Genomic DNA, 24,324 nt, shown 5'->3' with positions numbered 1-24,324 from the left:
TCCACGATTGTCCTACACTAATGCACCATGTACTTAAAAGTGACTAAATCAAAGAAGTTCACACACAAAGATATCAGGGATCAAGAACTGCACACGTAGAAGAGAATTCAAAACAAGAACATCTGCTGCCTTTTTCCCCTACCAAAACTCTTGAAGCTCCTTCCCTATTCATGCTTTTCCAGTACGAAGTCTTACAACACCAGGTTAAAGTCCAACAGGTTTGTTTCGATGTCACTAGCTTTCGGAGCGTTGCTCCTTCCTCAGGTGAAGGAGGAACCTGAGGAAGGAGCAGCGCTCCGAAAGCTAGTGACATCGAAACAAACCTGTTGGACTTTAACCTGGTGTTGTAAGACTTCGTACTGTGCTCACCCCAGTCCAACGCCGGCATCTCCACATCATGCTTTTCCAGGATCTAAGACAATACAATGGTGGAACCTACCCAATCTTCTCCCTTTAAAATACTACAGACAACAACTGAAAATCAAGTTTTGGAGGATGATGGCATATTATTTCATGGGCACGTTGAGCAGCGATCAGTGAGGGGGTTCAGGAAGATTCTTTCAGGATGGGTGAGGGGGCGGGGGTAGACATTTTGTTAAATACACACATACAATTTAGAGAATTATTCAGTATAAAATCCCTTGGGACAAGGGGTAGGCGGGGTGAACATACTTAAATGACTGGTAACCTGCCTGCCAATGACTAGGAAGCTGCCTGCCATAGGAATATAATCTGTAAGAATTCAGTATCTAAATCCCCCATTGAGCGGAGAAATCTATAGACTGAATGTGACATTATAGCGACATGCTGCAGCAAAGAGGTCACGCGGTGCCTTGTTCCTCCTGCCGTTGGAAGCACGACTCTGGTAACAGCTGCAGCATCCAGGGATCTTCCGCTTCGAGGGCAATTTGGAGCACGCTCAAAGGGGAAGGAGAGGTGAGAAGAGAGGTGAGAAGAGAAATCGAAGAGAGATCGAACAAATCACAGAAGGACTGCCCACTGCTGTGTACTATCAAGACGGGCACCAGCAAGTGGTCTGACCAACTTTTAAATCCTCACAAAACAAGCTAAAACTATACATTTAAGAAAGAAAAGTGAAAAAAAATCAAAAGTAAAAAGGGCAACACACATAATTGGTTTGTAAATAACATTTCAATTCTATCCCCCGAGTTTGTAGATTGCAACACACATGGATTGTATCATTTGTGCGCTAAAGCTTTCAACGCAAGTGTGCCTCGTACGTTAGCCTTTCTAATGGAATGCAATGAGCCCGCACTGCTCTGTGCAGCATATTTCTGACAACTCAGCCTCACGATGTTACTCCTACACACTACTTAGCAATCCAAGAGCTGCACAGAAATACCAACATAGAAGCCAAGTACCAGAAGCTGAAGGAGTGGAGGATCTGAGTCACAAACCGCAGTAAGACTGATTTTAAATTCAATTTTCAGAAGATTGTAGTATAAAATTACATTTTAAAATCTGACCATTTTAATTTTCAGTATTCATTTAACTCATTCACTGTGGTCTGACTATGCTGCACAGTTAGAAACATGAGATTCAGCTGTAGTACTGGCTTTCCTAATAAATTTTCTCTTGTCTTGACATTGTCTATTTGTACTAGGGACCAAGTTTCACAATGCTGATTGCTACTGGCACATTGCACAAGTGGCCATTCTTCATCTGATGTTCTCACACACTTGATAGGAGGAGTCATAACTGGACAACAAGGAAGAGGGGCAATTCCTGGATGATTTTCTCCACTTCCTCCCCCAGCCCAGAGCTGCTGAGACCAGATTGGCCTTCTGTGAAATCAGCTCACTTATGTTCAGACCAAGGACCTAACCTTGGATATTCTTGGTGTGTTTGGCTCAATCACACATGAGACTGGAGCAAATAGACACTTTGGAGCACATCAGTTTCACCCCAAATCCAGGAACTGCTGTGCAAGTGATAATTTGTAACTTTAGTCATGAATAAGTTAATAATTATAATTTTAAAATTGCACTATCATTTGGTGGAATGCAAAATTAAACAAAAAATATAGTTCCCACTCAGTGTTTCTTGATGGAACATGCTTTTACCCGAGAGTACAGACAAACTCCGTTCCTGTGTCTGATCTAAGTCGTACTACTCATCTCCCCCTCTTCCTGCAAACGATGGCCTGCTCTGTTTCTGTAACCCATTCTGTACATTGTGCCTGACTCAGAAAAATTCAATTGATCACAACTTCAATTGAGGAAATGAAGTGTTCTGCAGCCTGGAGTTTGCATTTATGGCCACAGAGTTACAACAGGGTCTGTCTTCAGCCTTAAAATATGCACAGGTCAATGGAGGAAGTTTGCATCAATATATTGACAGAAACTGTACCTGCTCTCTGTGAATTAGAGGAAACATGCAACCCTAATTAATTTGCATAAATAAGGATTAAAAAGCCTCATAAACTGGGAACTACTTTTAGATTTGTTTGAGCTAAACAGATAATCAGGGTGGGTATTAGCAACTCTGGCACCAAATGGTGTCCTGTGCACCAGACAATTGGAAAATTGCAAATATTTGGCGAAAAATGTTATTTTTCTTAACAAAATACGGAGCTTCTTTTGGAGCAGAAGCACTTCTCTGAGCTCTGAATCAAGTGTTTTCTGTGCATATTCCACACAGAGCAAAGAAGGCAGAGCACTCAAGTTACACTCCTCAGTCAGTGGCCCATCATGCCACTCTGTTCTGCTCTCCTCTCTGTTCCGCGGGGCCATTGGATGTTTGGTTAACCTTTTTTATTCCTTCCATGATTCCAGTCGTAGTCACTCTGCAAACAAAAAAAAACACATTCAACTTGTCTGCCACTGTAGATTTAAACAAACCACCAGAAAATAAGGGGATTGTCCCCTAGGTTAGCAGCAGCTCTGGGATACCTCACCCAAGTAATTCTGCACGTGTGAGCTCAAACAGAGAGTAATAATAATAATAACCATTTATTGTCACAAGTATGAAGTTACTGTGAAAAGCCCCTAGTCGCCAGATTCAGGCGCCTGTTCGGGTAAGCTGGTACGGGAATTGAACCCGCATTGCTGGCCTTGTTCTGCATCACAAACCAGCTGTCTAGCCCACTGAGCTAAACCAGCCTGACCAGTTCATGACCAGGCGGTTACTGTGGCTATACCGAATGAAATCTTCATCCAACGCTCACAAATGTGTTATATTTAGCTGGGATCACTAGAAAGCATTCTTGAGTTAGAACCCTGGGTGGTATACCATTCACAGACCAGAGGCTCAACAGTGATCCAGTCACTGTAGTAACTGGCCTAGCTCTCCAACTCAACAAGCCACGGTACTCTTCCTACAGAATATGTTAGGCAGATGACAAAGAAGAGAAGTGAATGCTAAGCACAAAAGAGAATCCAGCATTTGGCCAATGATTCAACTTCAGTTGTTTTTGTCTTGTGACTCAGCGCCACACCAAAATGTCAGAGCCTCTTGGGAGGGAGTCCTACACATTCCATGCTTTGACAAAATGTTCTCTTGCTTTTCTGTTCAGCTGTCCTCACAATTGCTGTGTCATCATCCCCCTCCCACCCCAATCCCCCTTCAGTCAGAAAGGTGGGACTTGTTAAGCTTGGAATTCTTATGTTCCAGCCTTGGATACCCAATTCAAGCAGACCGGCAGTGGCCATGGGAAGCACGTTCTCTCTCAACTAGTGGGCAGGAACAAAGGAAAGCTCTCATACCTCCATTCTTGTCTCTTCACCCCTCCCAAGGTAGGAGCCTTTTCAATTTGCCACCCTGGCATAGAATCCTTGAAACTCACTTTAAATGCGTGTCATTGCAAATATCAGTTACTGTTGTGAGTACTACAAACCAATATAGACTCAATGACCTGGTCACCTTCTAGTATATCCACTTTAGAGCTGAGGTAAATCAGTCCTCAGGTCGTGGAAATAGTACGATTCAAAAATTACTCTAAGAGAGGGAAAATAAATCCCCAAAACTACGGAACATAAAGAAAATTCAGAGTTATGTAAAACATACACAGTCTAAAGAAAACAGCTGTCCATCTCTACAATCATTACTCAAGTGCTCAACAAAGTGCTGCTTAGTTCATTATAATGCTGCAGACAAGAGTCCAGTTCACAGGATGAATATCAACAGGAGATCAATTAGATCAAGAGGACTGAGTACTACAGTGGTACTTATTAATGTTTACACTGCCAGCTTAAATCATAGGGTATACAATATGTTTGAAAGCATTTATGCGAAGTCTCGGGAATTAACACCCAAAAGCTAAATTTGAGTGGCCTTTTAGTCTGTTAAGGCCTGCCACAAAAAGAAGTGCTTCCTGCTCAAACGGACCTGCAGCACTGTGAAGAGCGAGCCAGCAAGAAAAGTGGCAGGCTGCAGTCAGTGGACACGAATAGTCCACAACTCATCTGCCAAAGGCATGTCCCAGTTGTCCTTCATAAGACAGCTGCTGCTGTATCTTCACAAACCTCAGCACAACAGAGGTGAAAATGATTAAACAGAGCTGGAGTCCAGGGGCTTTTTAAAGCAAAAATAAATGCAGTGAAATCTCTGCCTTTTGCCATCCTTCTTATGCAACTGGAAATTTTACTCTCCGACTTCTCGTAATCCCATTCTTATAGCATAGAGACAGGAGTTATTTGAAAGCAACCTGGCGTAGCAAGATATTCAATGTATTTGCTGTCTGTGGGGAAAGGGAGAAGCAAAGTTTCAGCATCTCGTACTTGCATTTGGTGACACAGGGCTTGGTGCCACTCCTGTAGCTCTCCCAAAGGAACCTCTCTGGTCAATTTCAAGAAATGCCGTTAAGGCAAAATCTGGTGTATTGTCTAGTGGCACGACAAAATCTTTCCACTCAGACTTGCATTTTGATAGTTTTTTCTCAACCTGAACGCTTTACAGCCAATGCAGTGCTGAGGTGCAGTCACTGTCATAAAGTAGGAGGCCCAGCAGCCAATTTCCTCACAGCAAGATCGCATAAACAGCAACACTCCAGTGGCCAGACAATCAGTGTTTTGTGACGGTGATTGAGGGATAAATATTGGTAAGGACAATGGGGAGAACTCACCTGTTCTTCTTAATAGTCTTTTACATCTACGAGAGCAGATTGATGGGCCTCAGTTTAATCTTGATACCTCTTGATACTTGATACCCCTGATAGTGCAGCACCCCCTCAGTCCTGCATTGGACTGTCATCTTGGATTTTATGGTCTAGTTTCTCTGGTGTGGAGCTTAGACCTGTTGCCTTCTGACCCAGAGGTGAAGGTGCTACCCATTATGCATGCCATGGCGGACACGACACGATTAAAAAAAATTACTAATTTTTTTTTTTTTTAAACACAGCACACTTCTTAGGTGCTTGACAAGGAGCAAAACTTTCTTTATTTCCTCTTGAGGTATGCGCATCATAGGCCAGTATTCATCACACACCAGTATTCATTGCCCATCCCTAATTGCCCTCGAGAAAGTGGTAGTGCCCCCCCCCCCCCCCCTTCTTGAATGGCTGCAGTTCATGTGATGGAGGTTCACCCATGTTATACGTTTTAGTTGCTGAGATATGAAGAGTCTAAAGTTCTGGTCCTTTTTCACCGAACACACATTTATTTCCTTCCAACAGCCTTTGCACAAAACTCTCACTATACATCACCTGACAGAGGCCACCTGAAGCCCCTTTACATATCAGTGTCAATTAATGAATACTTAACATAAATGAGACAAGTAATTGCAATGTCTCTTAACCCATTACTTAACAGTCTCCCCTTCCTTGGAGAAAAATAATAATGTGAAAACAAAATTTCAACAAACTCAAAAACACACATGATGTCCCCCCCTTTTTTTCGTTTGGATGAGAAAGAAAAAAAAAGTCACAGAAACAAGCGCCCTTCATTAACAATATCCAAATGTTTCTGTGACCACACCCCTCTTTTCGTAAAACAGTCTGACAGTTGATAGCTCCTGTCGACCCATTTAATTTTTGTTATTTCCCCTCTGTCCAACATCTGCTTCAAACTTGCAATGTCTTTCCGTAACCTCTTTTCATTGACACTTTTTGTAGAGTGCACATTTTCCCACAGGAATTTATTGTCAATGTGACAGTCAATAGGTATATTACCCAAATCCCCTAATTTCTGTCAATATCATACTTATATAAAAGGCCATATCCACCGCCTCTACAAGGCTTAACGTCTCAGCAGCCAAAGTGCTTTTTACCACTCTCCTTATTTTCTTTGTTTCCCACACAAGCGGGCAACATTTACCATTGTTCCCCAAAAGGAAAATTATAAAACCTCCTGCGCTTGAAACCCCATCACATAAATTTGCGTAGGACACATCACTATAAACTATGAGTTTCAAGTGCCTAAGGTCACCTAAAACCGGAAACTTCAAAACACACTCCTGCATTTTTAGTTTGGCCAACGCTTTATTGCTCTTATTAGGTCTTCCACTTTGGGATCATTCATTTTTGTACTCAACTCTAAGACATCAAAACTCTAGTCTAGTCAACATCCGGTCTAGTCTGTCTACCTAACCAGTTCAGTTGCCCAATTAAACTTCGCAGTTGCTCATTTCCGATCTTTGAAACCATTGCGTCTTTTTGTGAAACTCGGCGATGACTAATTGCTATTGGGCTGATGCTTTCCAAATAAGATTGCTGACGTAAAGTTGCCCCTAACTTAGTCTGTCCAATTTCCAGTCCAATATATTTAAATGCACCAGAAGCCTGACTTCCAACCCTGAATTCTTTCCTCAAACCAGAGATTACAAAAGCTTCAAAATCACTAGTCCCACCCCACAAAAAATCATCGACATGCATCATAAAAATGCCAGAAAGATTTCCTTTATAGTGCCAATAAAACACTGCAGGATCTGCTTTCAACTGGCAATAGCCTAACTTTAACAAAACTGACCGTACCGAAAAATACCAGACTCTAGATGCATCATTTAATCCATATACACATTTGTTCAACTTCCAGAGTACCCCTTCTGTGTTAGCTGCTTCTTTAGGAGGACGGAGAAAAATGTCTCTCTGGAGCTGATACCCCTGCAAAAAGGCAGCTTTAATATCTATAGATTTGCATTCCCATGCCTTTGTGGCTAATAGAGCCAAGAAGATCTTTAAAATAAACTTTCCTGCTGTAGGAGAATCTACCCTTAAATCCTGATCTTCTAAGTTTTCTTCAAATCCCCTTGCCACAAGCCTGGCCTTTGCCTTACAAGTTCCATTCTGAAGAACCTTTTCCGTGCAAACCCATCTGTGGGATAGAGCTCTTTGTCCCCTATCCGGTACTTCCGTGTATACCACAAATTCACTCTAACTATGCAGTTCTTGCTGTTTGGCATCTTTGATAACTTTTTCATCTAATTTATTAGAAACCACCAAAATCTCACGTGCATGTGGGCTTCTACTCCTATTAGTATTCGTAGTCTTACTCATGTTCCGAGATCTTGATAAACTACGTCCCCTCTCCCGCCTAGTATCTCGTTCTGTACTGCTCCTGCTTGATCTTTCCCTTCTGCTGTGGGATGTCCTTTCAATAGTTCTCAACCTTTTCCTGCGGACCTGTTCACTATCCGATGTACTATCTGAACTGGCACTGTGTTTCTGTGCCCTCCGTGTTTGAACTTTGTTTTCCCAATCCATTGTCTTGACTCCTTCCCCTGAATGCTGTACATTCAACCAATGTTTATACTTTCCAGTGGCCTTCCCTGCTCTACTAACAACAGTTGCATCCTTCCATTGACCTTCAGGCAAGTATGTCACTTTTGTACCAACTTTTGGCAGTTGCCCTTTCGGAAAAATGGCCTGTGCTAATTCATCAGAAGTGTTGGATAGTCAGAGGCTTTTCCCCGGGGTAGAGGGGTCAATTACTAGGGGGCATAGGTTTAAGGTGAGAGGGGCAAGGTTTAGAGTAGATGTACGAGGCAAGTTTTTTACGCAGAAAGTAGTGGGTGCCTGGAACTTGCTACCGGAGGAGGTGGTGGAAGCAGGGACGATAGTGACATTTAAGGGGCATCTTGGCAAATACATGAATAGGATGGGAATAGAGGGATACGGACCCAGGAAGTGTAGAAGATTGTAGTTTAGTCGGGCAGCATGGTCGGCACGGGCTTGGAGGGCCTGTTCCTGTGCTGTACATTTCTTTGCTCTTTGTTGTGTTCCTCCACAGAAACCCTGTCTATATCAGTTAATTGGTCCTCATAGTTCTGTAACACATGCGTACCAGATGACTCTGGTTCCTCGTCATGTCTGTCTGCTCTGTCTAAAGTTGAAAATTTGTAACCTGTACCCATTATCCTTGATGAACGTATCCTAACAGTTTGATTACCATGTTGCAAAATAATTGTTTTGCCATCTATGCCTATGCTCTTCCCTGGGCCTTTCCATTCATTAGAATTGTCTCTCTTATAGTATACCATGCCTACTTGCTGAAAAATGGCATCTGATGGCTGTATGTTATGTCTTAAAGCTCTGCAAATTCTTTCAGAGACTTCTGCTTCCAAAAAAGCTTTTCTACTGCTATGTAATGCATTTAAATGTTCAGCAAAACCAGAGCTAATTGTAGTCCCCTCCCAAGCTGGAGGCTGGTCATCCAAAATGGACGGAATTTTAGGATTTCTACCAAACACTAATTGATAAGGACTATAGCCCCCAACCATCTGCAATGAATTCTTTGCATGAACTGCCCATGCTAAAGCTGAATTTAGCCTGCAATTTGGTCGATCTGCCAAAATTTTCCGAAGCACGTCATCGATGACAGCATGATATTTTTTCACAGACACCATTACTAAATGGGCTTTCTGCAGCCGTATTCATAACTCAAGTAATGTTTTCACACATATCCCATAACTCATCATTAGTAAATTCTCCCCCATTATCTGTAAGGAATTTTGCCGGTGGACCCATTCCTGTCCCTATCCATTTTTCCACGATTTGATCCAGAATTACTCTCTTTTCTTTACTTCGTACAATCGCTGATTGACTAAATCTGGTTGCTAAATCTACAAAATGCAAAATAAATATATTATTTGTTTTATCCCAGATCTTAAGGTCCATGGCCACAATTTCGTTAAAATCCCTGACCAAAGGTAGGGTTACTATCGGTCGTGCTGGTGTCCTTCTGTACTTCCTACAAACCTCACAGCGGTCACTAACCTGTTCTATCAGTTTGGTATAGTCATCATCCCTCACCCTTGCATCCTTTAATACATTTTTCAGCCTCCGAGGAGAAGGATGTGCAAATTGCCTCTGCAGTTGTAATACCACAAGCTTTTTATCAGCTAAAGTCCCATTTTCAACTGCCATTAACACATCCTTAACCACTCTACTTGAAATATTATTTTTCAGTAATGGAATACAATAGTGTCCCGACTGTGTAAATTGTAAGTCCACCGTCTTTCCAAAAGCTGTTGCCTTATCCTGTTCCATATCCAGTTTCATGTGTGCTTTCTTCATCGACGGTCTGCTCAGAAGCAAAGGTATCTCACTTGATACAACATCCGTGCTAATGAAATGATTCACTCCGGCAATATTGCAAGGGATCACCACTCTTTTCAGCGACTTGAGAGTATTATCATCCCTAAACCTGAAACTTGTGGAACTTTCAGATTCCTTAACCTTGTTACTATTTTCAGCATTCAGAGAGTCCAGGTAACATTTTACCAGTCAATTCCACACACAGTAGATGTGCAGCCACTGTCCTATACAGCACAGTTGAAGGATTTTGCAACCAACACCCTCATTACCGGCGTAAAACTGCTTGTCAATAGGACAATGCCTTCTTTCTGGTCACTATCTTTTTCATCTTCCGTGTCATGTGTCGCTTCAAACACTATCATAACGAGTTGGACAGTTGAAAGCATAATGGTATTGAGAGTCACATCGAAAACATCGATTTATCATGCCCCGTGCATTTCTGGGGTTCAACTTCCTATTGTAGGTTCTAACTGGGGTTCTGTCTTCATAATTTCTTTGTCTCGGTCTCCTTATATAGTCTTGAGCCCTGTTCGTAGCCATATAATTTCGCCATCCTGTTAGTAATGTATCTTCCATAGTCTGCCTTATTGCAGGCTGACCTATTTGGGTCATCAGAGCCATCGGAATCGAATATTTCCCCAGAAACCTTTGTAAAGCTTTTGTCATCTGTTCGAATAAGGTATCCTTATCAGTAAACTGAACTCCTGTCAAAACCAGGAGCCTATCCATGTTGCTCACTCTAGCACAGTCAAGTAATTTAAAGGCCAACACAGACTGTGGAAATTCCAGGTTGTGTTTCTGCAGCCTTTTATATAGTCTGCCAAATTCCATTATGTTGTCTTCCATGGAGATATCCTCCATTTTCTGGAACTGATCAAAATCCGAACACGCTTCACACGCACTTAACAAGTCATCTTATAAATCTTATCCATATATTGTAATAAAGTCTCCAGACCTTCTTCTGAGTCTAACTCTTCCAATTCCAGCTCAGAAAGCACTTTGTTTTGGATTTTACTGCCATATGATAGAGAAAGAGCCAATGCCATACCTTGTTTTCACTTTCCCAAAGCAGTTACCTTAGTCCACATAACTACTGCACTTCTCCATTGGTCGTACAATTCCTTTTCAGAAAATAAGGGAGGATAGTCATATCCAGCCACCTTTATTCTCGGTTCAGCCATATATCCCTTTCTTTTTTCTTTTCTCACTCACTCCTTGGTTTGATCTGGAAAAGTTGTATCTTTCAACCCTTCACATTTACACAGCTACCATCCTCTGCTACCAATTGTTAGACGTTTTAGTTGCTGTGATATGAAGAGTCCAAAGTTCTGTTCCTTTTTCACCTAACACATTTATTTCCTTCCAACAGCCTTTGCACAAAACTCTCACTATACATCACCTGACAGAGGCCATCTGAAGCCCCTTTACATATCAGTGTCAATTAATGGATACTTAACATAAATGAGACAACTAATTGCAATGTCTCTTAACCCATTACTTAACAGCCCATAGTGCCATTAGGTGAACATGAACTTAGCAGTGATAAAGATTCTTGTGGTTCAGCATCAGGCCAACATGTCGCAGAGACCCTCAGAAGCTTCATGACGAAAAAGGAGGCACGGGAGGTCGAGTAAGGTCAGGAAAACCAGTGGAAAGGTAGCTGAGGAAGGAGGTCCCCTTTGTGTAAGCCACGTTGGCTGGGGTTTGTTACTGGGGGGGGGGGGGGGGGTTATATTGTTGAAACCTGATGTTTAAAATTGTTAACATTTTAAACACCTTAATAAAATATTTTCTAAAAAAAAAGCTTCATGACTTTCATCACTATTGTGCCGGAAATGTATTAATTTCTAGTTTTTGAGCGTAAAATTTCCATGAATTCAGGCTTTAAAAATGGTACGTCATAAATAATAATTTTTAAAAAACAATCGCTTGGTAGTATGGCACGTGAATCTTGCTGAAAAGAGAGACATGGTGCTGAAGTTTTTCATTCTGCACCAACCGAGTTGGAATGTGACATAGATGCGGTTGCATTTTAGTGTATGTAACTAGGAGTGGAATGGCAATCCGATTGTGACTGCCACTCCACCGAAGTTATGGCCCTCATTAATCCCTGTTTGGCCTGGATTTGATCTCAGAATGCAGAGATAAAAGAGCAGAAAATTATTTATAATTTCAGTAACTAGTAAACTTAAAAATGAGCAAAAATGACATATGGATGATAGTACAGTGACCCATTTGTTGGCCCAACTGTTGATCATAACCAGATAAACTTGACCATACTTCAATATGAACACTACTGTGCATCAGGAATATGAAGTACATTAGCCAATAGTTTCTGGCAAAAAGAGCCATTTCCAGTAAAAATAAAACCAACCCACGAATTACACCAGTGTTTTTCAAGCTTTTTTCCCCGGGACCACTTTTACCAACAGCCGAATTACCCATGCTAGCCGACATTCTCAAAACACCATTTTTGCTTACCTTTAACACGACAGGTGAGCCTGCTTGGTCCTCACAATCTCACTTCAGTCAGGTTCACAGGAGAGGGTGATGCGCATATCAGTTGCAGAGTTCAGCCCATTCCTTTGTGCTGTCCTCATCTTTGTGAGGTCGGAAAATCCAACCTCTCACATGTAGGTCTTTGTGAAGGGCAATAGCAACACATTGCTTGTTTTAGTCAGCACTGGATACTCCTCGGAGACACTATTCCAGAATGCTGACAGTCTCATGGACTTGTGCCGCGTTTTCAGTGTGTTGTCACAGGTGAGGCGCAAAAGTTCAGTCTCTTCATTTGGAGTCAGCTGTAAGTTAATAATTGACTCTGGGGTCTCAAACTCTAAAAGATTTTTCACCCAATTCTTCTCTTTCAAAATTTGAAACTACTCTGGAAGGTAGTGACAAAAACTGTTGATCAGCACAGCCAGATGCAACTGAATAAGGCTTGCCAGTCTATTGACAGTTCCCTTACTAACACTGTTTTCTTCTCTGTGTTGTAGCAGCGTGGGGAACATGTAGCAGTTTTGGCTGTGTACTCGCACTTGCCAAACTTTCAATTACGTTTGGGAAACATATATTTCTTCAGAGTGCCGAAAGCAATCATCATCTTTTCCTTGCAATTTGATGTTCAGTTCATTTAGAATTGAAAAGATGTCTGCAAGCTAAGATAGTGTTAGCATCCAACTTTCATTTGCCAGTACTTCCCTGCATATAACACACTTGGGTTTTGCATCCTGATTTGCATTGGCACAATTAACAAAACCATACCTCAAGAAATCAACTTTATACAGCTTTGTTCCCAATTTCAGTTTCTTCTCAATGGGTTGTTCACCAGAGGTCATGGAGCTCAGTCTACAGCTCACACCAGCACAGCTTTGTCCTGCTGCGGACTCTCCTGAGAAGCTCCCTCCAGCAGATTCAGTTGAAAGATCCTGGCCTGCTTGTGTCTCAGGCCCTCTCTTCCATGTTCCAAAATGACCCATCTTGAGCACTTCACAGTCCTCTTGCTCGTTTGTTGGCAGCTACAAAATAGAGAATCTCTCCTGTATGATTTTTGCGCCCAAAGCACGGATGTCCAGGGTGTTTGGCGTCAGTTTATGTGCTGGGTGCTTGACATGCTCTCTGCCACCGCATCTGGTGGGAAGATTTCAGCATTCGCACTTAAAAGCTGGTTGCGGCCAACATTCTCAACTTAAAAGGCGGTCGCGGCCAACGTTCTCAACTTAAAAGCCGGTCGCGGCCAACGTTCTCAACTTAAAAGCCGGTCGCGGCCAACTTTCTCAACTTAAAAGCTGGTCGCGGCCAACATTCTCAACTTAAAAGCCGTTTGCGGACGGAATTCTTAAAGCTGGTTGGGGCTGTTGGGCACTTCTCCTCCTACAATCGGGAATGCCACGACCCTCTCGACACCTGCTCGCGACCCACCCATGGGTCACGACCCCCAGTTTGAAAAACCCTTAACTACACAGTATTTGTCACTAAAATGATCCAATTTGGAAATGCTACAGTAATCAACAAGTTTTACAAGTGTCAAGCTTCACTCTTTTTTAGGACATTGTCTCAGCTCTGAGGTGAGTTTGCAGATTTACGCTCACTTCCTAGGTATTTATTATTTACTGTAATATTCTTTTGTGAAGACAATGTGACATAGAAAATGGTTTCCTGTACTCTCAGCTGACAGCTAAGCCCCTGCTTGCACCCTCATTGTGTTTGACAGACTTAGTAATTTGTACAGGTCTGTGGACATATAACTACAACTCTGCTCTCAGCACAGTTCAGGATCAGCTCTTGGTCTGGAGTTGGTTTTTGATGTCACTTTCACCAGTTGCTGTAAGTAAAGATCGGCTTGGATTCACAGGTCAGAAGTAAAAGCTGTTCATTTATGATGTTAAAAACTCAAATGCCATGGCGAAAATCACAATTTTTTTTAGTTATCTGATAGCAAGAGAGGGAGAAGTAAATCACTCAATTCAAATACAAACATTCTGTCGCAATTTGTTTAAGCCCCATAGTAAATTATTGAATATGGTCAAGAATATGGAGTCTGGGGACAAGTGACAGAATGGACATCTAACTGGCTTCAAAACAGACTGTGGGATAAAGGGCCGGTGTGCTGAGTGGCAGAAGCTGGGAAGTGATGTTCCACAAGGATCAGTGTTGGGGCAACTGCTATTCACAATTTATATTGATGAATTACACTTTGGAATCAAATACACAACTTCTAAGCGGCACCCTAAGGGGCATAGTCAACCAAGGAGGACTGCAACAAGTAACAAGAGCACATTAATAAACTTGCAGGAGGGGCAAATAATTGAGCAAATGGATTTCAGCACAGTTGAATGTGAGCCAATATATTTTGGATGGATGAATAGGGAGCTCAGTTAGGGTGCAGTCTAAGGAGAGTAGAAAAAAAAAGGATCAATCACTAAAAATTGCATAATTGGTTAGCAAAGCAATAAAAAAACAAAGCACGCAGTTTTATTTCCAGAGTGAGAGAATTGAAAAATAGGGACGCTCTGCTGAGCCTGCCCAGAGTCTTGGTTAGATCACACTTTAGGGTAGTTTGTGCAGTTCTGGTCACCATATTATAAAGCGGATATGGGGGCACTGGAGAGTGTGCAGAGAAGATTTACAAGGATGATACCAGAAATGTGAGGGTATACACACAAGGAGGAACAAGCCGGGTCTCTTTCCCCATGAAAAATGGTTGAGGAATGATCTAATAAAGGTCGTTTAAATTCTGAAAAGTTTTGATAGGGAATGGATACAGAGAGAATGTTTCCACTTGTGGGAAAGAGCATAACCAGAAATCAAATAGGGAGTTCAGAAGGATCACTGGGAGTGGTTAACACTGATTGTGTAGGTGCATTTGAGGAGAGGCTAGATAAACAAATGAGGGAGAAGGGAATAGTTACAATGATAGATTTCGAAGAGGAAAGATGGGAGGAGGCTCGAGTGAAGTATAAACACTGTTGTGGACTTGTTGCAGTGAACAATCCGTTTCTGTGCCCTATCCTATACAATCCTGTGTAAAATCAACATTCCGCCGACTGTGTTTTCTCTCTAGCTCAAATTTCTAATGACTTAAATAAGGATTTAAACAAAGTAAAAACATTCAAATAAATGAAGAGTGAGAGAATTATTATGGCAGAGAAGACCATTCAGTTCATGCCAAAGTTATGATAACATAATTACATTTACCAATTAAATTTCTCGGTGTATTTTAATGGCCGTAATAAATGCTTGAAGTTTTAATAATTTTGTAAAACAAAAATATAAATTTCAAAATTTTTACTGGCTTATATGGAGTAGTTTTTTTTAGTCTGCTTTAAGTGAGAGAGAGGGAAGAGTGTAGCTTTTGCTGTGTTGTACAAACTTTAGAAAGAGTGTTAAGCTACACTGGGAAGTAGAAAGATAAGTCAGAGATTGAGCAATTCTTCAGGTGAATGTTAATCCAAAAAACACCAGTGGCAGCACCATCATTGGCACGAAGATATAATTACAAAAGGCATAGAATTTACAGTGCAGGAGGAGGCCACACGGCCCATCGAGCCTGCACTGGCCCTTGGAAAGAGCACCCTACTTAAGCCCACACCTCCACCCTATCCCCGGAACCCCACCTAACCTTTTTGGACACCAAGGGCAATTTAGCATGGCTAATCCATCTAACCTTCACATCTTTGGACTGTGGGAGGAAACCGGAGCAAACACGGCGAGAACGAGCAGACTCCGGTGACCCAGGCTGGGAATGAAATCTGGGACTCTTGCGCTGTGAAGCAACAGTGCTAACCACTGTGCTACCATGCCTGCTGGAAGGTAGCTTAGGTTATAACACATCATTTATAACTTAAATATAAAATAAGACTTCCAAATATGAAACAAATTGAATATGTGTATCTTGGTCCAATTATTTGCTAATCATTATACTCAAACTATGCAACACCAGGAGAGATCAATCGTATAAATTATTTTTACTGGAGGACATGAGTATTGATTTCTTTGCATCATATAATTTAGTGCACAATATATTATTCTACTGCTAAAATAGAGATGATTTTTTTTTTAAATTAAGGCCACAAGGCTCAATCAATGAGGTCAATTAGAGACTAATTATTCCAAGACAGATCCATTGGTCACTTAAGAGTAAATCCGATGTTGGAGAAATTTCTCTGCAGGTTGGAGACACCAGCTCCCACCTGAGGTCAGAAGAAACCAGCAATAAACACACCCCAGCGTTTGCAAATGTAGGGCTGGATTCTCCAAAAATGGGGCTCTGTCCCCGCGCGAGCGTAAAAACGCTGGTGTTTCACTCTGGACTTCCCTTAAGAAAGTCCTGAGCGATTTTCCTACCTGCAGGGGGCTGGCAGGGCCCCAGACTACTTCTCGCAGAACGGCATCAAAAATGTAGGCCCCCCCCCCCCCCTCCCGAGATTGCGCGCGCCCGCGGATCCGTGCTATCTGATCGCTGCCCTCGCAGTCCATGAGCCCCCATCCCCCCCAGTGATCGATCCCCCACCCCCCACCAGGACGGCCGCGGACTGTCCACAGCCGCCACTCGAGGTTCCCAACAGCTAATATGTGGTTAGAACGCCGTCGCGAATTCGGCCATTTTGCGTGGAGAATCGCGGGGGGGGGGGGGGGGCAATCTGTTAATGGCCCCGTAGCCGAGCTGTGTAGATCGCGCGCGAGCGATTCTCCGGGGACCGGGTAAACGGCCATTCCGCCCCCGCAATTTTGCCGCGGAGGCTCAGAGAATCTAGTCCCAAATGTTTGAAGGGCGGCAGTATGTTTCAAGACTTTTAAACCTACAGCTGCAGCATGGTTGTGCATTTATAGAGAATTATACTGGGAAAAGTAGGGAAACAAGAAGAGGTTTTAAAACAGAAAATACCCAAAACGTACAACAGTTCAATCAACAGCTAAAAGAGTGACAGAAGTTAATATTTCAGGCACAGCTCAAGATGTTAACTTTCTGATCTATTCAGCATTTGACCATTCATTCGTTATATTTTGCTTCATCATTGTACTGTGAGGGTGCTTCATTGTTCAAGGTGTCATCACTTGGATGAAATGTGTTCTGTCCTGCTCAGCAAATGAAGGTTAAGAATTCCATGGTACTATTCGCAAAAGAGTTTTGTTGTTCTGGCCAACATTCTTCCTTCAATCCCACCAAAAACAGAATAACTGTTTCTTCACCTCACTGTTCATTATGGGGTGTTAGTGTGCATAACATTGCTGCTGCTCTCCCCTACATAGCTGCTGGGACTGCTTTTGAAATTTCACACTATATGAAGCACTTCGGGACATCAAAAGATATGTGAAAAATCACCATATCATTAAATAAATGAGATATTTATTTTTACACAGAGGATAGTGGGTGCCTGGAACTCGCTGCCGGAGGTGGTGGAAGCAGGGACGATAGTGACATTTAAGGGGCATCTTGACAAATACATGAATAGGATGGGAATAGAGAGATACGGACCGCGGAAGTGTAGAAGATTTTAGATTAGACGGGCAGCATGGTCGGCACAGGCTTGGAGGGCCGACGGGCCTATTCCTGTGCTGTACTTTTCTTTGTTCTTTATATTACATTTTATTTGATAATTTCATATCTTACTTCTGGTTATACTTGGTAAAGCATAACTTTAATCTTGCACTGAAACATTTAGTGAGACAACTGCTACTTCAGCTCCATATAGGCGTGCCCTACAAATCACAAGAACGGTTCACAATCACTCCACAGCACTCCCCGGATTTCGGACTTGCAAGGCTTGTCACAGTCTGTAGCTCAAGTCTATTTCTGGCAGAAAATTTGGGTAGGAAATGAGGACTGTCCAGAGTCATCATGCAATTTTCCTTATTATTCTCCACAAGTGGAAGAAAAAAGGGGGAAAAAAAGAATCACAATTTGCATGTTGAGAATTTACTGCTCCCTCCACCCACTAACTACTGTGCGGGCTGGATAATACCAATGGAGTAAAACTCTTTTCAAAGCTCTTAGGGTATTAACCTATATTCATAGGATAATACACTACAAAACAAAACATGCCATTAAAAGACTTGGGTTAGGCTTCATTTAAAATTGTGCCCAGATTCAGTCCCCTTTTAGGGCATGGGATATTGAGGCTTTGGAAATGATACAAAGATTGTAGCTACAAGATTGACTCCCAGTTTAAAACACCTCAGCCACCCAGATAGGTTTAAGGAACTGGGTCTATATGTATTAGAGAAGTGCAGACTTGGGCAATTTGATCATAGGTCCATAAAATTAGCAAGTGACTAGGTTATGTTTATGTGGATAAATCATTTCAACTGACTGGAGTAGGTCATGCTTACAAGTCACATAGGGGCCAAACTAGATTGGATGTCAGAAAGTTTTTTCTTTTCCCAGAGAACAGTGGATCTTTGGGACAGCTTAATGACTGTGTGGCGAACACATTTCACTGCATGCCGAACTGCGTTCCCCCTCTTCCGGTTTGAGTTTTTATTCGGTTTTATTGCCTCTTCTAGGTGATTATGTGGCTCTAGATGGGTAGTGAGTCTATCGATCTATCATGATCACAAAGCATTTTCTACATTTGAACAAGTTCTGGCCCTCACACAGATAGACGTAGAGGTCATTGTACCATGAGGAACAGAACCTTTACCAATTTTATCTTTCAAACTACAGTACTGAGAGCAACTGCAGCATCCACATCAGAACGCTGGCTGAAATCAGTCAGGAACACCTACCACAGTGTAGGTAAATTTAGGAGTTCTTTAGCTTGGTCGCTGCAGCGTGACTTGGAAACAAGTCATTCAATCTCTTGAACGGGAGTGAAAGTAAGTATTATGCTTCCTTTTAATCTCCCGCCCTTTGGCGGGGAGACAGAGTTATCTCCTGCAACTCTGCTTCAAATCAAACACTGAGGCAACTTAGCTGAGGAGCTTCTAGCTCTGGCAGATATCGCTGTGTGCAGGCATTCTCTTAAACTGAGACTTCCGGGTGAAAGGGCACTCTGCAGCCCACACTGGCCAAGCTGGCACAACGATTAACCAACAGCCTTATTTTACTCTTGAATATTTAAAGAAAAGATATTCCATAAAATTTTAATCTATTTTGAAAGTACCCGTGGGCAGATTTAATACCGCACAGTGCTGCTTTAACCTTAGCTTATTTGTCAAAATTCTTTTTAACTGGTCTGTACTGTGCTCAGGCATTTAATTTAAAAATCATATTGAATAAACTGACATACATAAAAGCACGGAAATGTATCTCCAGAGAGAGGACAGCAAGCACTGTTGCTAAGGAGACAAGGTACAGATGTCACAGTAGAATCCGGCAATTTTCACCATGAACATCTGTACCTTGCGTTCTCTCTCCCTCGCTCTCTGCTTAGTTTAAAACCCATCTCATCAACCAAGTATTTGGTCACTTGTTCTATCTAATGTCTCCTTCTTTGGCTCGGTGTTAAATTTTAATGCTACTGGGACAAGCCTTGGGAGGGGTTTATGACATTAACATCTAACACTGAAAGCAATTATCAGGAGGGAATACAATATGAAGAACTCCATAACCCTATGAGGAGGTACACAATGGGAGATATAATAGATTTATAGGAATTATGAAAGTGCTGAGGGAGCAGGATGAGGGGAGTAGACGGAAGTGGAGGAAGGAATATGGTGGTAGAAGAGGGAAAAGAGGAGAAAGGGTGAGAATTGGAAATCAATTTGCAGGCAATGTGTCCATCAAAAATTACCTGTTTTGTTGGGGGTTGGCATTATGATTATGCAAACTGGTCAAACACATCAGACTGTAAAAAATAAATAGTAAATGTGACCAAGACAGAGCCCATGGATTTATATGTAAACATGGAGTCAACCAATCTCATTGAAACAGTCTCTCTCACGTAGGACTCCAAGCTTTTCACTTTAGGAGATCAAGCCTCTGAATTTCCTCCAAGCTGCTCTAATTCAGACTGCCCCAATGACTGCACACCTCCCAGGGTTTCAATCTCATCTCGTGAGACACCATTCCCTGGATTTCCAGTCTCTAATTATTGGTGCAGTTTCAGCTCTTTAATATCTGGTTAGTTTCACTGCACCTGGATTTTACCAAGTTCCAATCTCCTTAGCTACACCAAGCTATGAATGGTTCCCAGAACTTCTTATGAGTCTTAACCCTTTCAAGCATGGAGTCAGTAACCTTCTGCTACCTTCTTAGCTCCCCAAAACTTCTCCTAAGCTCTAACTACACCGACAACTTGCAGCAATACTTCTGCTGTCTTGAACCTCTTGCTGCAGAGCATTCTCCCGCCAGCAAACACACAGAAAAATGAAACCCTAGAATCTTAAGCTCCACCTGTTTCCAAGGCAACACAGCCTTCACTGAATGCTTTTAAATTAATTGCTGCTTTAATTCCCAAAACAAAATAACTTCCTGGACTGCATTTCTTTGCAAGTAGTGTAGACACCTCACCTCCAATTCTCCAGCTAGACAGGTCCACTAGCTATTTTGTGATCGCTCCTTGCCAGCTGTTAACCTCTCAAGTCAACATGGTCCCAATCTTTTACGTGTGATTGTATTCAAGATACTTTAGTTGCATGTATCCTATTTTCTAGAGTCAAGTCTTTCCTCTTCCTAGAACTAAACATTACCTCGAAAATATTGCAATGAGCTAGGTATTTATAACAAGAGGGTGTTGGTTAGTAGGAGTGGGGAATGGAAATAGTTAATGGTGGCAGGGGAAAAGGGATATCAAACACAGACAAGTGAGGAATTTGCTTACTCCACGGTTTACAGTGCAGCCACATTTTAGGGTTACCATGGTATCGATGGTGATTCACACCTGCACTCAGGTGTTGGTGACTGCAGCAAAGAAAATACTCTCGGAGAACACGACAGGGAACAACAAAATTTGTTTATTTGCTCGAAAACGTATTTTCCCCAAATATTTTCCTGCATTTCCTTCCTCTGGTATTCCTCCCAAATTCTTTTTGAGTCATTGACAGGTAAAGCAAGGGTGTAGGTAGAGAGAATGATTATTGTGGCTCAAAGAAAGAACAGTAAAACAGCTCATTTTATTTTTAATATTGACAGTAACAGAGAAGGCTGGATCCTGAAATAACGCACAACAAAATAATACTAGGTAACAGTGAGAAAAAAGTGAGATCGATTTAGAACTTGAAATAAGAACTGAGGTACTGACAACACAAGATCCAAGTTCTTAACCTTTTGTAGTGAGCCACCAAGTGGATCACATTTTATGATTATGACGCGACAGGCAAAATTAATTAGAAACGTGATCATTGGAATTTATACTAGAGGATAAAGTCGACAGAAATGTGAGACGGTAAGTTGAATGGGGCAAACCAGAAATGCGTACAAGGTGGACCAGAATGTGATGTTATGATGATTTATTTAATAGAATAACTTGACATTTAAGCTTTCCACAACATCCAGCTCTACTTCTCTCAGCCCCTCCTCTGTCTCAAAATTATCAGATTGCTTATCTGGCATTCGGTATTGAATACTCAGTAATTTCGACCAATCAAATATTGTGACGATTAAAGCCATGGTCTTCGATCCCCAGCACATACACTGTCTACTGGCCATTAGTTCCATTCCTCTGCCATTAACTGTCCAAGGAAGAACCAGATTGGGGGCCAGACCATGGTCCACCATTTGAGCCTGAGATGAACTTAGACGACAGTGCCATCACTGAGACCGCTTATTTCCACCTCCATAGCGTTGTACAACTCCACCCCACCTCAACTCACCTTTCGCTGAAATCCTCATCCCATGCCTCCGTTACTCCCTGACTTGATTCCAACACACTCCTGGCAGGCCTCCCACATTCTAAACTCCATAAACTGGAGGTCATATTAAACTCTGCTGTCCTTGTCCTAACTCACATCAAGGTCGGTTCATGCATCACCCGTCTCTATAACCTACATTGGCTCTTAGTTAAGCAACATCTTTAAAATTCTGATCCTTGTTTCCTATCTCTAATCTACTCCAGCCCCATAATTCTCAAAAATAATTCTGGTCTCTTTGCGCTTTGCTAATTTTACTTGCTCGACCATTGATGGCTGCTCTTTCAGTTGCCTGGAACCTAAACTCTGAGACTTGCGTTCGAAACATCTTTGCCACTCCAACTCCTTCTCAAAGACATATGTTAAAACCTATCTTGATAACCAAACTATTGATCATCTGCCCCAAGACGTCACTATATTAATAACGGGTACTGCAGGTAAATATTTAACATGGTGAAGTTGCTCTGGTAAATCACCGACACTGTAAGGGCATTCAGCAAACCTCTGTGTTTTGAAAGCCCCCGTTTGACAGGAGAAAAACTGGATTAGGATTTGTCCTACTTTCCGTACTAATACAAATAAATTACAATACATTGCAATAAAAACACAAACTAGAGAATGTTACTGGAGTAATTTGCTTTTTAACTCTTCTAGCATGGACAACGTACCCCAGATGAACACACATTAGAAACAAGTTTTGGAATGACAATGCAACTTCCTAACAGTAGCAATTTTCTACAAAGCACAGATCAATGTTAAAGGCTGAGGCATCTAGGATCACCAGTTTTGGCTGCCCACCATTCTTCCCCAAAACTGGTGAACCTGGATGCCTCAGCCGTTAATAGTCGCTGGACCTAGTTTGTAGGAGGGGCCTAAGACAATGCAGCTTGCTGATTCAACTGTCTCTTTCATATTGAAATTAACAGTCATTTCAACTCCATATCACTCTACCGTTGTTCATAAGTTTTCACTTCTGGCAATTCTATTATGATTATTACCATTATGTTCCACACTCTTAATTTGAGCTCCACATTTATTAAATGTTATTATTGCATTCCCCAATGCACATTTCACACAGGAATGAAAACTGTTAAGTCTCAACTCATGTTGCACTGTTGCTATTAAAAGCACCATATGGCGATCAACACATCCCACATTTTCTCACCAACCTCCTTCAACTCTTCCCCACCTGGCAACCCCGTAACAAATCCATGGAATAATGCAGACAACAATCTGATGGAAAGACGCCACCTCTTTCTTTTCATGTATTTGTATCTAATTTCCCCCCCAAACTGCTTCATCTTTGTCAATGCAGTATCAACGGGCAACAGGGCAAGCTATTGACTTCTCTGGGCTTAGTCGAATCTTCAGCCAGTGCTCCGAGAAGTTAGGAAACCTCCCCAACAGCTTTCCATTCTTACTCTGGGAACAGACCCCAGCTTCTGTTGGAAACTTCCACCAAATCGACAGTGCAGGCACATTTCACTGAGTGGACAGGTGCACCACAAATTCCACCAGGACTGGTGCCGTATCAAACATGGCTCTACTGTAATAAAACGGGCCCCATCTCCCTTTGTAACACTCTGCTTCAATTTTGCACAGGGATGTGTCAAACCATTTTAAATGGGTCCAAACTCATTTCTGTCACTTCCTTCATGTCCAGTTAATACCAATGCAAGATACCTAGGCAATGGATTAAAAAATACAAACCCATTTAAATGATCTGTTCTGGAAATAAGGTCAACAATCTCACCTGTGGCAGGGCAGTATCTGAATTACCAAGTCATACATAGCTGTATATAATGGCATGCTGAAACGGACAGGCTGAATGTCAGATCCAGTAATTACTAATTACTTAATGGATTAATTAGATTACAAACAATAGGCAGCACGGTGGCGCAGTGGTTAGCGCTGTGGCCTCACGACACCGAGGTCCCAGGTTCGTTCCCGGCTCTGGATCACTGTCCGTGTGGAGTTTGCACATTCTCCTCGTGTTTGTGTGAGTTTCGCCCCCACAACCCAAAGATGTGCAGGGTAGGTGGATTGGTCACACTAAATTGGGGGAAAAAAAATGAATTGGGTATTCTAAATTTATTTTTAAAATTATAAACAGTTAATCAACACCTCCATACCTGTCATAATAATAATTATTTGTGGGAATGTAATAGTCAACTGCCACATTAGCATTAAAATGTAATTTTCTCCCCGCAGAACTCATCACTCAGTATGATCACATTAAAACTGCAGTAACCAATTTACTTGGACAAATTTAGGCCTCCCTTCACAATTTCAAAATATTTATTAAATTAGAAATGTTTTTGCCCTCAACAGGTAAAAGTTAACTGAAGACATTCCTTTTCAAAGATTTCTTGTATGACCAAAAAGCAAGTTTTTTTTTGCTTCATTGAGTAAGAATTGCTGAGACAAAATAATATCACATGCTTAGGATTTGTAACTGAGCTCTTAATATATAAAAATAAGCGAACAAGACGCCAAGACAAGCAGATGGCAATGTCTGATACTTGCAACTTTGCCGAGTATTG

At 41.9% G+C, this 24,324-nt stretch overlaps 1 protein-coding gene across 2 annotated transcripts in view; it reads right to left on the bottom strand.

Moving 5' to 3' along the window:
* Positions 1–294: 294 nt before the first annotated feature.
* gpr107 (G protein-coupled receptor 107) overlaps positions 295–24,324 on the bottom strand; it is a 132,079-nt gene continuing 108,049 nt past the window's right edge. The window contains exon 18 of one of the 2 annotated variants that reach the window (XM_072488662.1): positions 295–2,806. In XM_072488662.1, the coding sequence (XP_072344763.1) occupies positions 2,710–2,806 (97 nt within the window). In that variant the 3' untranslated portion in view covers positions 295–2,709. Of the gene's footprint in view, positions 2,807–21,027; positions 23,834–24,324 lie in introns of those variants that run through there. The other variant, XM_072488664.1, reaches the window with a different exon arrangement.

This window comes from Scyliorhinus torazame, chromosome 22, assembly GCF_047496885.1.
Source record: "Scyliorhinus torazame isolate Kashiwa2021f chromosome 22, sScyTor2.1, whole genome shotgun sequence".
Classification (NCBI taxonomy): Eukaryota; Metazoa; Chordata; class Chondrichthyes; order Carcharhiniformes; family Scyliorhinidae; genus Scyliorhinus; species Scyliorhinus torazame.
This window is presented reverse-complemented; position numbering and strand designations above follow the sequence as displayed.